This window comes from Oryx dammah, unplaced genomic scaffold (assembly GCF_014754425.2).
Source record: "Oryx dammah isolate SB20612 unplaced genomic scaffold, SCBI_Odam_1.1 HiC_scaffold_28, whole genome shotgun sequence".
NCBI lineage: Eukaryota > Metazoa > Chordata > Mammalia > Artiodactyla > Bovidae > Oryx > Oryx dammah.
The window spans coordinates 68,564,285-68,579,570 of NW_024070212.1; the positions used below are offsets into that span (position 1 = coordinate 68,564,285).

General features: G+C 35.5%; 1 protein-coding gene across 1 annotated transcript in view; it reads right to left on the bottom strand.

The window, feature by feature from the left end:
• Positions 1-8,413, bottom strand: part of LOC120856988 (serine/threonine-protein kinase TNNI3K) — a 330,300-nt gene extending 321,887 nt beyond the window's left edge. The window contains exons 1-2 of the mRNA XM_040232554.1: positions 8,166-8,413; positions 7,452-7,560 (exon numbers count right to left, since the gene is read on the bottom strand). Of these exons, the coding sequence (XP_040088488.1) occupies positions 7,452-7,560; positions 8,166-8,205 (149 nt within the window). The 5' untranslated portion in view covers positions 8,206-8,413. The remainder of the gene's footprint in view (positions 1-7,451; positions 7,561-8,165) is intronic.
• Between the last annotated feature and the right edge of the window lie 6,873 nt (positions 8,414-15,286).

Below are 15,286 nucleotides of genomic sequence, written 5' to 3' on the forward strand. Positions count from 1 at the left end.
TGCTGCACTCAATATGCCAGCATATTTGGAAAGTGCAGCAGCGGTCACAGGACTGGAAAAGGTATTTTCACTCCAGTCCCAAAGAAAGGCAATGGCAAAGAATGTTCAAACTACTGCACAACTGCACTCTTCTCACATGCTAGCAAAGTAATGCTCAAAATTCTCCAAGCAAGGCTTCAACAGTACATGAACGGTGAAATTCCAGATGTTCAAGCTGGATTTAGGAAAGGCAGAGATCAAATTGCCAACATCCGTTGGATCACAGAAAAAGCAAGAAAGTTCCAGAAAAAATCTACTTGTGCTTTATTGACTATACCAAAGCCTTTGACTGTATGGATCACAACAAACTGTTTAAAATTCTTAAAGAGATGGGAATACCAGACCATCTTACCTGTTTCCTGAGAAATATGCAGTCAAGAAGCAACGGTTAGAACTGTACATGGGACAAAGGACCAGTCGAAACTGGAAAAGGAGTACATCAAGGCTGTATATTGTCACCCGGCTTATTTAACTTATATGCAGACTACATCATGCAAAATGCTGGGCTGAATGAAGCACAAGCTGGAATCAAGATCACTGGGAGAAATATCAATAACCTCAGATATGCAGATGACACCACCCTTATGGCAGAAAGCGAAGAGGAATTAGAGACTTTTGTATGGTGAAAGAGGAGAGTGAAAAAGTTGGCTTAAAACTCAACACTCAAAAAACTAAGATCATGGCATCTGGTCCCATCACTCCATGGCAAATAGATATGGAAACAGTGGCAGACTTTATTTTCTTGGGTTTCACAACCACTGCAGATGGTGACTTTAACCACAAAATTAAAAGATACTTGTTCCTTGAAAGAAAAGTTATGAGCAACCTAGACAGCATATTAAAAAGCAGAGACATTACTTGCCAACTAATGTCCATAATGTCAAAGCTGTGGTTTTTCCAGTATCATATATGGATGTGACAGTTGAACCATATAGAAGGATGAGTGCTGAAGAATTGATGCTTTAGAACTGTGGTGTTGGAGAAGATTCTTGAGAGTCCTTTGGACTGCAAGGAGATCCAACCAGTCCACCCTAAAGGAGATTAGTCCTGGGTGTTCATTGGAAGGACTGATGTTGAAGCTGAAACTCCAGGATTTTGGCCACCTCATGCGAAGAGCTGACTCATTTGAAAGACCCTGATGTTGGGAAAGATTGAGGGCAGGAGGAGAAGGGGGTGACAGAGGATGAGATGGTTGTATGGCATCACGACCTCGATGGACATTAGTCTGAGCAATCTCTGGGAGTTTATGATGGACAGGGAAGGCTGGCATGCTGAAGTCCATGGGGTCACAAAGAGTTGGACATGACTGAGCAACTGAAGTGAAATGAAAGTAGTTGAGGAAAATTAAATTGATATAATAAGAATTCTTACCTCATAGGGTTATTTTGAGGTTTAAATGAGTTAGGTCTTTTAAGACTTTTGTAAATACTAGTGCTATAATAATTATTTTTACTAGAGTGTTGAAACTATTGGTATTAATTATTTTAACCTTTTTATTATTTTGCTTTGCATTTGAGAAGAGGGATAGGAAAGTAGAAAGGGAAGAAGAAGGCAGCGTGGGATGGGAGGGAAGATTGGAAGGAGGATAAAATGGAGAAAGAGAGTAAGACTGAGTGAAGTACTAAGTTAAAGAGAAAGAGGCAGAGAGAGAGAGAGAGAGAGTGAGAATTTGAGATCAAGCTGCTTGAATGTTTTTGCAAAATATTCCTGTAAAACTATTATTCATAACTAGTTTTACTTAGTAGTAGTAGTGTTAATTGTTTAGTCCTGTCCAACTCTTTGCAACCCCAAGGACTGTAGCCCACCAGGCTCGTCTGTTCATGGAATTCTCCAGGCAAGAATACTGGAGTGGGTTGCCATTCCCTTCTCCAGGGGATTTTCCTGACCGAGGGATTGAACCCAGGTCTCGAACCCAGGTCTCCTGCATTGTGAGCAGATTCTTTACCATCTGAGCCACCAGGAAACCCCACTAAGTTTTATGTAGACAAGCAAGAAAAGATATAGAGAGGTAAACAGTCTTGGGACAGTGTGAATCCTCTGCTTTTTGGTTTGTATCTTTTTGTTTGTTGTTTGTTTTCTGTTTCATTGTTAATTAACAAAATGCACTCACCAAACATACCAAATAATCTTTCACTCAATTCTATTAAGATGTAATTTCCTCCCTCAACACTCTATTTAGTGCCCTGATAGAGAATTTCATTCTTTTTAGGCAAGATTAGCCTGTATTGTTTCTAAGCTATTCATTTTATAACAGCTAAATTTCATAATTGTTTATAGTTCTGAAAAAGTAGATTCAGGGGAGATATTTCATTTGTTGGATAAGTACGGTGGACTGCAGCTGGGCCCAGAGGAACTTTTCAAAAGAAAAAAAGCAGGAAGATACAACTCAGAAAATGCCTTAATTATTTTTCTCTTTCCTTTTTTTTTTTAAATTCCTCTTAGCATTGCAACTGCTTTCTTATGGGATAGACTTTTGACTATTTTTATTTATTAAACCTAATCAATTTCAAAGTGAGACATTTCACAATTTCAAAATGTTAATACAATATTGACCAAAGCATATCTATTCAATGTCAAAATAAGGTTAAAAATGAGAAAAAAAATAGGGTACTTCTGATTATGTTGAAAAGTGATAGTACTGAAAAATTATAACTTCTTTGGGGATCTCTTTATAGACATATTACAGATTAAGCAGGTAAAAAATAGACTTGATGATGAAATCAGAAAAACATAGTTCTAAAATTTCTAAAGACTTAAAAACATTGAAACAAAACAATTAAATTGGAAGTCTTTCAAAAGTTGCACATAGAAAGCCAACTTGAAAGTGGTTTACAAAGATCGTGGAAGAAGTCCATGAATCACCAAGGGGTGGGAGTGGGACTGTAAATTATTTTCCTCCACTACCACATGCAGGGACAGTACTAATACACAGGACATAGCAAAAATGTACAGTGGCATTGTGAAGGTGAAAAGTTTTCAAAGATAATATTATCCATTTTTATTTTCCCTCCAGTATGGGATGGGAGAGAAGAACAGAGGGAGGAAAAAAGAGGCAAAGATAGTGAAAGTGAGTAAGGTACTAAGTTAGAGAGAACTATGTGTAGCCTGGTTCAAGCCAGTTTAATTTGATTAGCCTCATTTTCTTCAGTTATAAAACGGTAAATGCAATACATACCCCAGAAAGATGTGAACATAAATAATGATGATCAGTTTTAAACTAGTATTTTTGAGTGTTGTACATGTGACAGTTACTGTGCTCAAAGCACCTTACATGTATACAATTACAATTATAAGAGTTAGTACACATTAAAATACCTAGTAGCATGCCTGACAAATGGTAGGCATTAAACTGTCAATTTGTTTTCAAGTGATATACAAATAGGTATTACAAATAAATGCAACTATAAAGCTGAATAGACAAAGAAGCTGTCTTTAGTGAACATATATATTAATACCAGTTAATAGACCTGTAAATTGATAAAGACAACACCAAGCAGTAAGTATTATTATATTGATAAATACAAAGATCAGAGGAGGAAATAACCACACAATGTACTTCAGGGTACCACTTTTGTCTTTCCTTCTTCTGCTTCTCTATTTACTCATCTTTTCCAGTCTCTCATCTATTATCTTAAGAAATGTTCAAAATTAAGAGTGACTGCAACTTTATTATGGAAGATGAAGGAACAGTCAATTTCTATTCCTCTTCTTTCCCATATCAAGTTCCCTTTGCAAAGCTGCTATAAATTGGTATAATCAATCATCTTTTAGCTCTTTTTTAACTTTAGCACTTATATTGCTTTGTATTATGTTGTGAGTGAAAGCTATACTGGAGGTTGTATATTTGATGGGACGTAAGTCAGTAACTGAACTGAATTCTTGCTTTATGAGGCAGAAACTCTCTTTTAATGAATGGGATTAGTTGCTATAAAGAAACTTCAACAAATGAAAACAAAAACACACACCAGACAAACTTCTGTTTGCACTAGTGATCCTTCAGCTATGATTCTAGTATTAGATGATTCATTTTAGGCACTTGATCGTTTTCCTGTTATCTACCTGTTCAGAGGAAGCCTGATGTCAAGTAGCATAACAGAGTTGTCCATCACTGAAGTACTCCTTACATTACACAAAGCATGAATCAAAATGAGAAAGAGTCTAAGATTTAACAGCTAAAATGTCAATTAAATGTGATCTCATACAATATTTGATGTCACTCACTCATTTGTGTCTGACTCTTTGCAAGCCCATCAGACTCCTCTGTCCGTGTAATTCTGCTTAAACTTAATTACTTTTAAAATTTTGGTGTGTGAGCCAATGAGTAAGACAGTTTATAATATATTCTCAGTACTCCACTTTTATCTTTGCTTGTCATCTATCATTTTATTCGAGAAAAGAAAAAAAATCCCAGAACGTTGCCTTAGGCAGGATTGACTTTCTTTCCCTCTGATGCTGTTTGCCTTGATAGCAGAGCAGAGTACTCATGTTTTGTTTGTTTGTTTGCTTCCTTGTCTCTCTATAGACCATACTAGTTGCCTTGCTTTCTGTTTTCATGTTCTTCACCCCTTTACCAATATCACAGCAAGCAGAGTTCTCAGTGCAACCTTGATATCTTTCTAGAAGTGTCGTTTCCAAACTTTAGCTGAAGTATCATTTTTTCGTATGCAAAGGTATTACCTGGGGGAGCTTGTTAAAAATTCAGGTCTCTAGAAATCAGCCCCAGAGATTCTGATTCACTTGATATGGGATAGAATGATGGAATCTAAAATTTTTGTTAGAAAACTATGGGAGGTCCTTAGCCCTTGGAGAGAGATGATTCTAGGCTGTGGATAATCCTGACCTCATTATTACTTCTGGATAATGGGACATTTCTACAGCTTCTTTAACAGCTTCAGCACCAGGCTACCAATCTTCCTTTCCTCAAAATGCCCTACTATCTTTGACATCCATTTTGATGAACTTTCTAATATTCTAGTCTGAAAAATGTTCAAATCCCTCTTGATCGCAATCTTTAAAAGTTATGTATCAGATTTTGGCACTATTTTGAATTGTTTCAACATTTTACATTTTTATTTTTGAAAATGTCTTCTTGATGTAAAAAACACTTTACCCTAATTTTCTCACTTCTTTGAATAAACTTGTCAAAGTTACTCCCACTTGTCAATAAGGTATTCAGTCTTTCAAACGGCCCTTATTTATCCAATTAATCATGATAATCAATACCTCCAATTATTCAATGCATACTGTGCATTAGGCCCTGTATTCATAATTTGACATCATTTTTTAAAGTCCTGTGAGACTGTAATTACATTTTACAGTGTAAATGAGGGCTCAAGGAGATAAAGCGATGTAACCAAGTATACATTGCTTGTAAATGCTGACTGAAACAGCTTTTTTACTCTACTTAGAGAAAATGGCCAAGACATAAAGTTTTCTTTGTTTTAGTAGCCTTTCCATGGTACTCATCCATTCTTGCCTATATATACTTACTTAACTCTGCCTTTTATCTGGAATGCTTTATAAAGGCAATGAATAAATCAAGACATCAAACTTCATATTTTTTATATTTGAAAACTGTCCTGTTTTTCCTTCCACTTAGCGCTTGTCATAGACTGTCTTCTGTGTGTTATTTATATGTGTGTTTCCCCTCAACGAGAATGTGAACTCCTGGAACAAGAATCAGGATGTGGTAGGAAAAGTTCTCTCTATGCAGCTAGGTAGACCTTGCTACAAATCATAGTTCCAATGCTTGACCAAATGATCTTGACAAGATCCATCATCTCTACTCCTTAGTTTATTATCCACCAGAATGAATATTTCCTATCACACAGTGTCATGGTGATGATTTAATAATGAATGGTTCATATTCGATGTATCTGGAATAGTACCTTGAATATAGCTGGCACAATAAATTCTGAACTATAAGTTACACTGATTCCTGTCTTTCACCTATGCCCCCTACAATACTAATCAGCAAAAAGGAGTTCACATTTATCACATATAGTAGAAATACAGGAGAAAAGTAGGCCAGAACAGGACCTGTAGAAACAGCTACTTCTTGTTGATATGGTTTGAGAGAAAAAGTACATTTCAAGCTTAATCTTTAGAAGGATATGTCTGTTTAAATTAGCCTTGACATATTTGCATAATACTTCCCAAATTTAAAAAAATGACAAATAAAGTTGAGGAAAATCTCCGCTTTAATCACATCTTATTCAGCATATTTATCTGAGTCAATAAGAACTAGAGGACTTATGATTAAGTTCTATATTCATAGCTTTTTTCCAACAAAATTAATATGTATGCATAAATCTGTTATACCACAGTGTCAGTCACATCTCTATAGGAATTTCAAATGTTTTCCCGTAGGACAGCATGTGATAATACTTGCAAAAGCCATCCCAGGGTATCTCATCAAAGTGTCAAAATGGAGTTAATCATTTTGGGCTAAATAACAGAGAATTAACTATTTCCCAAACTATAAACTGAATACTTGTGAAGGCCTTATTAAACCACTGACAATTTTATATAAACTATATTATACATGGGTAATTTTATTTGCCAGTTATGTGAGCTTTGTATGTTTACTATATCTGAAATTTTTCTTAAAAATATGTCATTTGGTCATTGCTTTATTACCTTTACTTTCCAAGTAAAATGGATAGAGTTCTTTGTTATAAAAGTATTATATGATTAACACAGCTATAAGTGAACATGGCTAATTGGCCTTCATGGAACTCTTTCTCAGTCAGGTAGTTAACTCAAATTGACTCTCCAAAATATACTGTTTCTCAATGCTACATTCAATTTCTCCAGAAGGTTGCTAGTGTGTATAAGGGCTCTGCTCCTCTTTTCTGAACATTTTGTGTCTTACAAGGTTGTAACACTATGCCAGATTATTTTTATCTTGTTATCATGGAACAAAACCCAGTGAAAGCCTGAAGCCAATATTACACATTGTTATATGATTGTTCAAGGGCAGAGTGATACTCAGTTTCATTAAGGGACAGCCTTTCAATGTCAAGGGACCAAAGGGTTTGATAAATCTGGAGTTCTCCGCTAGTCCAAAAAGAAAAATGTGGCCAGTATTCCATCATCATTTGAGAAGAGAAGTCTTAGTGTTTGTTGATGGCATGGCTTATAAAAGTGATCTAATTCTAGAGATTATTCAGATCAGCAACAGTTTGTTTTCAAAGGCTAACCTTCAGGTTCCTCTCTCTTTAAACTTAAGTGATGGGAACAGGCAAGGCATATTTTAAGGAGGCAAGATATTTGTATTTTAGGGACTATATGAATGGTCAGGGGCTATGTAAAAGGTTAGAATATAACCTTATATTCTAAGGTTAATGTTGAAGGTTACATGAGTTGCATTGAAGATACATACATAGAAATAATAACTCTGACAACTTTACCCAAATATATGCCTCAGTTCTGTAAGTTCTTTTTCTTTGATCTGCAGGTCATCTTCTAATCTTTCTATTACAATAACATAAGATTCACTGACTTTTTTCTTCCATTCATCTAGTAAAAAAAAACAAAAAGGGACTGATTCATAGCTGTGCTTTGCAAAATGTAGACACAGCTCATAACATACAAGTGATTAAAACTCTGTTCTTACTCTAAGTTAAACAATACTTAATTTAAATTACTGATTGAGTTTAAAATGCAGATGTTTATATTTAAAAGGCAATCATATAGAATTGTAGTAGTTAAAAACCCATTTGATACTGGATAATATATTTATATAGAAGAATATATTTGACTTATTTCATTTGATTTTATTGCATTATAATTATAGCAATCTCTAGTTGCTAGACAAGAGTTTTTAGGTTTTAAGTACTAGATACTTAAGATGTAATCCTAAAATCCCTATATTCAACAGTATTCCAAATTTTTTTCTATAGCATTATACTTAGGAACTAAAACACTACAGTATTATAAAACAATTTTGTGTTTTTTTCTAAAAATTTTTCAGAGAAAAAATAATTTGAGTTCAGATAATCTTAACACTTTTGCATAAATTCTGTCTTGTCCTCTTGCAAAAATTAGCAGATATTCCAGTGAAATGTTAACTATATATAATACCTACTGAATTATATTACATTTAAAGATATAGGAATAATTACCAGTACAAGTTTGCGTTGGTCTGGATTTATAATTTCCCATTTGTTAGAAGTTTCTTCTTTTCCCCAGTGAAGTTCCCGAGGTTGCAAGATTCCAAGTTCAAGTGCAGTAACAGTCCAGTTGAAAAATACTTTGATAGTCTGGCTAAAAATAAGCTGACTGTCAAATGGAATGACATGCAACAGTGACAAAGAACAAAATAGTTTGTGGTTTCAAGGGTGAAATCATGAAAGGAATTAATCAGTCTATTTAAAAGAGCTACAGCAAAGATAAAGAGCAAATGTTTCCATACGATTACTTGCCTCCATCCATTGATTATCTATCCATATGTACCTTGATGGGCATTTCTTTTAATCTAGAAAGTCATTCTGTTACATCTGAGGTTCAGAAAGAGCTATTAAAACTACCTAGATCGTCTTTCAGGGTCATTTTCTCCTAAGCCAAAGTAAAGGTTGTTAGAAAATGGGTGACTTGTGATAGACTTCGTCTCGATAGAATATAAATAATGGAAATCAACATCCTATGGCATGCTACTAATAGAAATGAATGTGAATTTGGCCTAGAGCAGAGCTACAAAATTATTTTTCCAGGAAGAAATTCTCAACATAGACCATGATTAATTTATACCACTTGTTGATTATATTGACCATGAGTCACAGATAAGGATCTAAGACAGTGATTTCTATAAATAGCAATTCATAAAATAACAATGACAAGAACAATAAGATTATAGATAATAAGATGGAAAGCTTAGTGTGCCAGACACTAGTCTAAGTGTTTTATATGCATTTTCTCATTTATACCTTATACAATCCTGCAAGGTGTATAGTATTCTCATCTTATAGATGAGAAAATCCAGATTTGCTAGCAGGTAGAGGAATCTGAAATCAATTCTGAGTCTATATGATTCTAAAGTCCAAGTTAGATATTACACTTCACAGCGGCATTACTCTTTGTACATGCATATTTCTATTGATATAAATGAACTCAGGGTATAATGGAGAATAAATGGAAAACCCAGAGATTTTCAACTATATATTTCTTTTGGATAATGTAATTATTTATACCTAGAATACACACACGTCAATCTTGAAATCCTCCTTTAGAGGCTATACTTTCAATGTAATACACATGAATTTCCTATTTATTAAAATTGAATGTTCAAATAACTGCTTCTTTCTGAAGCAACTGCTTAGACAAATTAATCATTTCCCACAACTTTTTCTCAGCAAAGGTAATCTAAGTTCCAGAGGGACAGTCTCTATACTGATCAGATATAGTTAGAGAAGTCGGTATCTAACCTTATGGACATCTCTGTCCTCCCCTGGATATAATTCTGATTTCTCCTCCCTCAGTATATTCTGCCAGGGCCATTGACATCTGTTATACTATGGTGGCCTCTGGTTACTTGATCCACGCACTCTGCATTTTCCTTGTTTGAGGACTTCAGCTATACCAGCTTTCAGCACTTGTGTGATGCCCATCCCTTTAGGTCAGAAAGTCCTTGCTTTCCCCAGACATGCTCTTTCTCAGGCTCACTGGCCGAGGCACCTGACTTCCGAAATGCTTGGTTTTGGTGACCAAGGATTCAGTCCCATCCTGAAGTCCTGAAGACCAAACTAGATAGTCTTTTTAAAGAGGCTGGCAATCTCCCAGAGCTACATCGCAGAATGTAACGTACACGTTCCCGTCTCTCAGATTTCCATGGTTTTCATACCTTGAATTTAGAGGGACAGGGATGGGAGCTAGGGCTTTTTGACCTTCTTGAGGACATCTAAATCTGTCTGTTTTTTCCCAATCTTCTTTCTTATTTTTCTCTCCACTATTTCAAATTTTATATCTCTGTGTATAAGTGGGTGTGCATTGCCTCTACCAAGGAAGGAAAAGCTAATTCTTATATCATCTTACACTGTCTTTTCAAATTCCCCTTTGGTACATAAATGTAATGCATTGATCTATACGATTTTTCCTTTTAATTTTTGCAAATAGTTTTATTATCTCAGAAAGCTTGGCTCTTACAAATGAAAGCTTTGACTTTCAAATCTACAGTTTTTGCAATAGGTTTTTTTCTTTTTTCCTAGGAAAAATCCATTTTATTATAATAGAGTTCTCAACCCAAAATCATCAATATAAACAATAATTTAAAATATACTGTAATTTCCAAATCAATGACTACTTTTACATGCATTCTGACTTTCTAAGTTCAATAATGAGTATCATATTATTTCTCTAAAACTCAGAAAAATTTATTCAGCAATTAAATTTCCATTGAACATCTACTTGTAGAATGTGAGATAGATGAGTTTTATTTATTTATTTGCTGTCCAATTATTTTTTTTTGATTGATTGATTTTTTTTTTTACTTTACAATACTGTATTGGTTTTGCCATACATTGACATGAATCTGCCACAGGTGCACATAAGTTCCCCCTCCTGAACCCCCCTCCCTCTGGTTAATCCCAATGCACCAGCCCCAAGCATTCTGTATCCTGCATCGAACCTAGACTGGCGATTCTTTTCTTATATGATATTATACATGTTTCAATGCCATTCTCCCAAATCATCCCACCCTCTCCCTCTCCCACAGAGTCCAAAAGACTGTTCTGTACATCTGCATCTCTTTTGCTGTCTCACATACAGGGTTATTGTTACCATCTTTCTAAATTCCATATACATGTGTTAGTATACTGTATTGGTGTTTTTCTTTCTGGCTTACTTCACTCTGTATAATCGGCTCCAGTTTCATCCACCTCATTAGAATGGATTCAAATGTATTCTTTTTGATGGCTGAGTAATACTCCATTGTGTATATGTACCACAGCTTTCTTATCCATTTGTCTGCTGATGGACATCTAGGTTGCTTTCATGTCCTGGCTATTATAAACAGTGCTGCGATGAACACTGGGGTACACGTGTCTCTTTCAGTTCTGGTTTCCTTGGTGTGTATGCCCAGCAGTGGAATTGCTGGGTCATAAGGCAGTTCTATTTCCAGATTTTTAAGGAATCTCCACACTGTTCTCCATAATGGCTGTACTAGTTTGCATTCCCACCAACAATGTAAGAGGGTTCCCTTTTCTCCACATCCTCTCCAGCATTTATTGCTTGTAGACTTCTGGATCGCAGCCATTCTCACTGGTGTGAAATGGTACCTCATTGTGGTCTTGATTTGCATTTCTCTGATAATGAGTGATGTTGAGCATCTTTTCATGTGTTTGTTAGCCATCTGTATGTCTTCTTTGGAGAAATGTCTATTTAGTTCTTTGGTCCATTTTTTGATTGGGTCATTTATTTTTCTGGAATTGAGCTGCATGAGTTGCTTGTATATTTTTGAGATTAGTTGTTTGTCAGTTGCTTCATTTGCTATTATTTTCTCCCATTCTGAAGGCTGTCTTTTCACGTTGCTTATAGTTTCCTTTGTTGTGCAGAAGCTTTTAATTTTAATTAGGTCCCATTTGTTTATTTTTGCTTTTATTTCCAATATTCTGGGAGGTGGGTCATAGAGGATTCTGCTGTGATTTATGTCAGAGAGTGTTTTGCCTATGTTCTCCTCTAAGAGTTTTCTAGTTCCTGGTCTTACATTTAGATCTTTAATCCATTTTGAGTTTATTTTTGTGTATGGTATTAGTTTCATTCTTTTGTATGGTTCTAGTTTCATTCTTTTACAAGTGGTTGACCAGTTTTCCCAGCACCACTTGTTAAAGAGACCGTCTTTAATCCATTGTATATTCTTGCCTCCTTTGTCGAAGACTACAAAGCCACAGTCATCAAGACAGTATGGTACTGGCACAAAGACAGAAATATAGATCAATGTAACAAAATAGAAAGCCCAGAGATAAATCCACACACCTATGCAATAGATTTTAAAATCCAATCAACAACTCAATTGAATTTTTCTACACCCTGAGGCAATAAATTTTGCTAAAAATGGTGAAAATTATGATCTCAATACCTAAAATATTAAATGCTATTGAATTTCCTGCTTCCAAAGGAACACTATCTATTAGTCCTTTGGTGACTGTGAGTCAAGGTCATGGGTTGAAGGAATACAGATGCCTTCAGGGACATGAAGAAAAGGCTGGAATAAGCAAATGATCCAGGATAACAATCCTGTTTTTCTTTCCTAAGGAATCCTGGAGGGAATCCACACAGAAGCAGGAACTATTTCCTTCATTGCACTGTATATCTCTGTAAAAATAATTTCTTTTTACCTTGAGTTGATAACATGCTCTAAATTGAACTTTACTTTTCCCAGTTCTGAGATTTTCAGAAGTGCAGAATGTCAAATATTATCAAAAATAGAACCCAATTAAAAAAATGACTTTAGTCATTTTTCTCAACTTCTTAAACTTTAGTGAGAGTAAACACTACCCGAGAAGCTTTATGAAAACATAGAAACCTAGACTCTTTACCCAGAAATTCTGATGCAGTAGAATTTCTTTATCCAAAAATTCAGGAGTAGGGCTTAGAATCTAATTTTAATAGGCATCCCTAGTGATTCTAAAGTAGATGCTTACTTGAAGCTTTGAGGAACACTATTTTAAGAAGGCTTAAAGTGAGATGCATACTCACCAGGAATTTTCTGAGTCTCTGAATTCCATGTATGGGAAAAGAGAAGAGAAAATTCAGATAAAGAGAAAAAGAAGATTGTTTCAGATTTTCAGTGAGTTCTATCCTATGGTAATCAGTGAGGCAATATGTGATTTGGCTATACATCTATAGACCTGTGGGTTTCCCAGGTGGTGCTATTGGTAAAGAACCTATCTGCCAATACAGGCGAAATAAGAGAAGCAGGTTCAATCCCTGGGACAGGACAATCCCCTGGATGAGGTCAGGGCAACTCACTCTAGTATTCTTGCCTGCCACAGATGGAGGAGCCTGGTGGGTTACGGTCCATATGGTCGCAAAGAGTCGGACACAACTGAAGCAACTTAGCACGCACAAATGCATATACTCCTGCACTGTAAAACTGAATCACAAAAGTGGAAACAACCAAGATGCCTTTTACAGGTGAATAAACAAATGTGAATGGACATTTATACAATGGAAACTTATTCAGCAATTAAAGAAAGGAGCTACCAAGCCAAGAAAAGTCATGGAATAACTTTAAATGAGTATTGCTAATTAAAAAGCCAGTTAGATAAGGCTGTACACTATATGATTCCAAGTACATTTTGGGAAAGGCAAAACTATGGCAACGGTAAAAAGATATGTGGTTGCCAGGGGAGCAGTGAGAAGAGGAGGGAGGAATAGGTGGAACACAGGGAGACTTGAGGGCAGTGAAATTATTCTGCATGATATTCTAATGGTAAATACATGCCATTATATATTTGGAAGAAACCACAGAACTGTAAAATAGTAATGTAAACTCTGAATTTTAGTTAATAATGTATCAATATCAGTTCATCAATGGTAACAAATGTACCAAACTAATTTAATATATTAATAATAGGGGAAAATGTTCTGGGGGAAAGGAAAGAATGAGTATATGAAAACTCTATACTTTCTGCTCAGTAATTCCTGTAAATGTACAACTACTTTAACAAAAGGCTTTTATTAATTAAAAAAAAAATTTATTGGAGTATAGTTGATTTACCGTGTTGTATTAGTTTCAGCTGTACAGTAAAGTGAATCAATTATACATAAACATATTGTTGTTGTTCAGTCACTAAGTCGTGTCCAACTCTTTGTGATCCCATAGACTGCAGCACACTAGTCTTCCCTGTCCTACTCTATCTCCCAGAGTTTGCTCAAACTCACGTCCATTGAGTCAGTGATGCTATCTAACCATCTACTCCTTTTTTGGGGAGTACTTCCCAGGTGGCTCAATGGTAGAGAATCTGCCTGCCAATATAAGAGATCCAGGAGATGTGGGTTTGATTTCTGGGTTGGGAAGATACCCTGGAAGAGAAAATGGCAACCCACTCTGGTATTGTTCCCTGGAAAACCCCATGGACAGAGGAGTCTGGCAGGCTACAGTCCATGGAGTCACAAAGAGTTGGAAACAACTGAATATTCATGCATTATTTTTTAGATTCTTTTCCCATATAAGTCATTGCAGAGTATTGAGAAGAGTCTCTTGTACTATATAGTGGGTACTTATTGGTGAGGTGAAGTTGCTCAGTCATGTCTGACTCTTTGCGACCCCGTGGACTGTAGCCTACCAGGCTCCTCCATCCATGGGAGTCTCCAGGCAAGAATAATTTTATATATAGTGGTGTGCATATGTCAACCCTAATTTCCCAGTTTATCCCTCCCCCTTTACTCCCTGGTAATCATAGGTTAGTTTTCTACATATGCAACTCTACTTCTTCTGTTTTTGTCTCTTGTTTTAAAGATTTTTTTTTCCCCATGTAGGCCATTACAGAATATTGAGTTGAGATCCCTGTGCTATACAGGAGGTTAGTGTTAGTTATAAATTTTGAGCCTGGTGGGCTGCTGTCTCTGGGGTCACACAGAGTCAGACACGACTGCAGTGACTTAGCAGCAGCAGTAGCAGCAGTGTATATATGTCAGGAACAATCTCAATTTACCCCTAACGCCTTCCCTTAGTCCTCTGGTAACCATAAATTTGTAGAAAAGGTCTATTATTCTTTTTTAATTCAGGAAAATATAGAACAATAAATAAACATGAACAAAAACAGTAACTCCTTAGCAAGACCACTTGAATTTTTCCAGGCGTGTCTGTTTATAACTCATAAAGAAAGACTATCTCTAAGGAATATATAACTAACAGTATTTGTTTTTCTTTTACACTTGCTTGTATGTATGTGTTTTTTCATTCAAAATGTCAGGGTAGATTTAGTAAATACCTTATTTCTTCAACTATTCCTTTTTGCCTAACATTCATGTTCTACTGAATTGCCTAAGTCTAATGTTAATGCCTTCATCTTTTCTACTGACTCAGAACACTTCAGCACATACATAGATATTCTAATACTTCTGCATCAGCCTATCTACATTCTTTTTTAAATTCTTTTATTTTTGGTTATATGATTTATTTATCCCAACCTATGCTTATGCATCTGCTATTTTTATTTTATACTAGCCTCTTCATAAATATTTTAAAGGATGCTTTCAAGATGAAAAATATAAATTTGACCTTGACACTTCTTCTATCTTTATG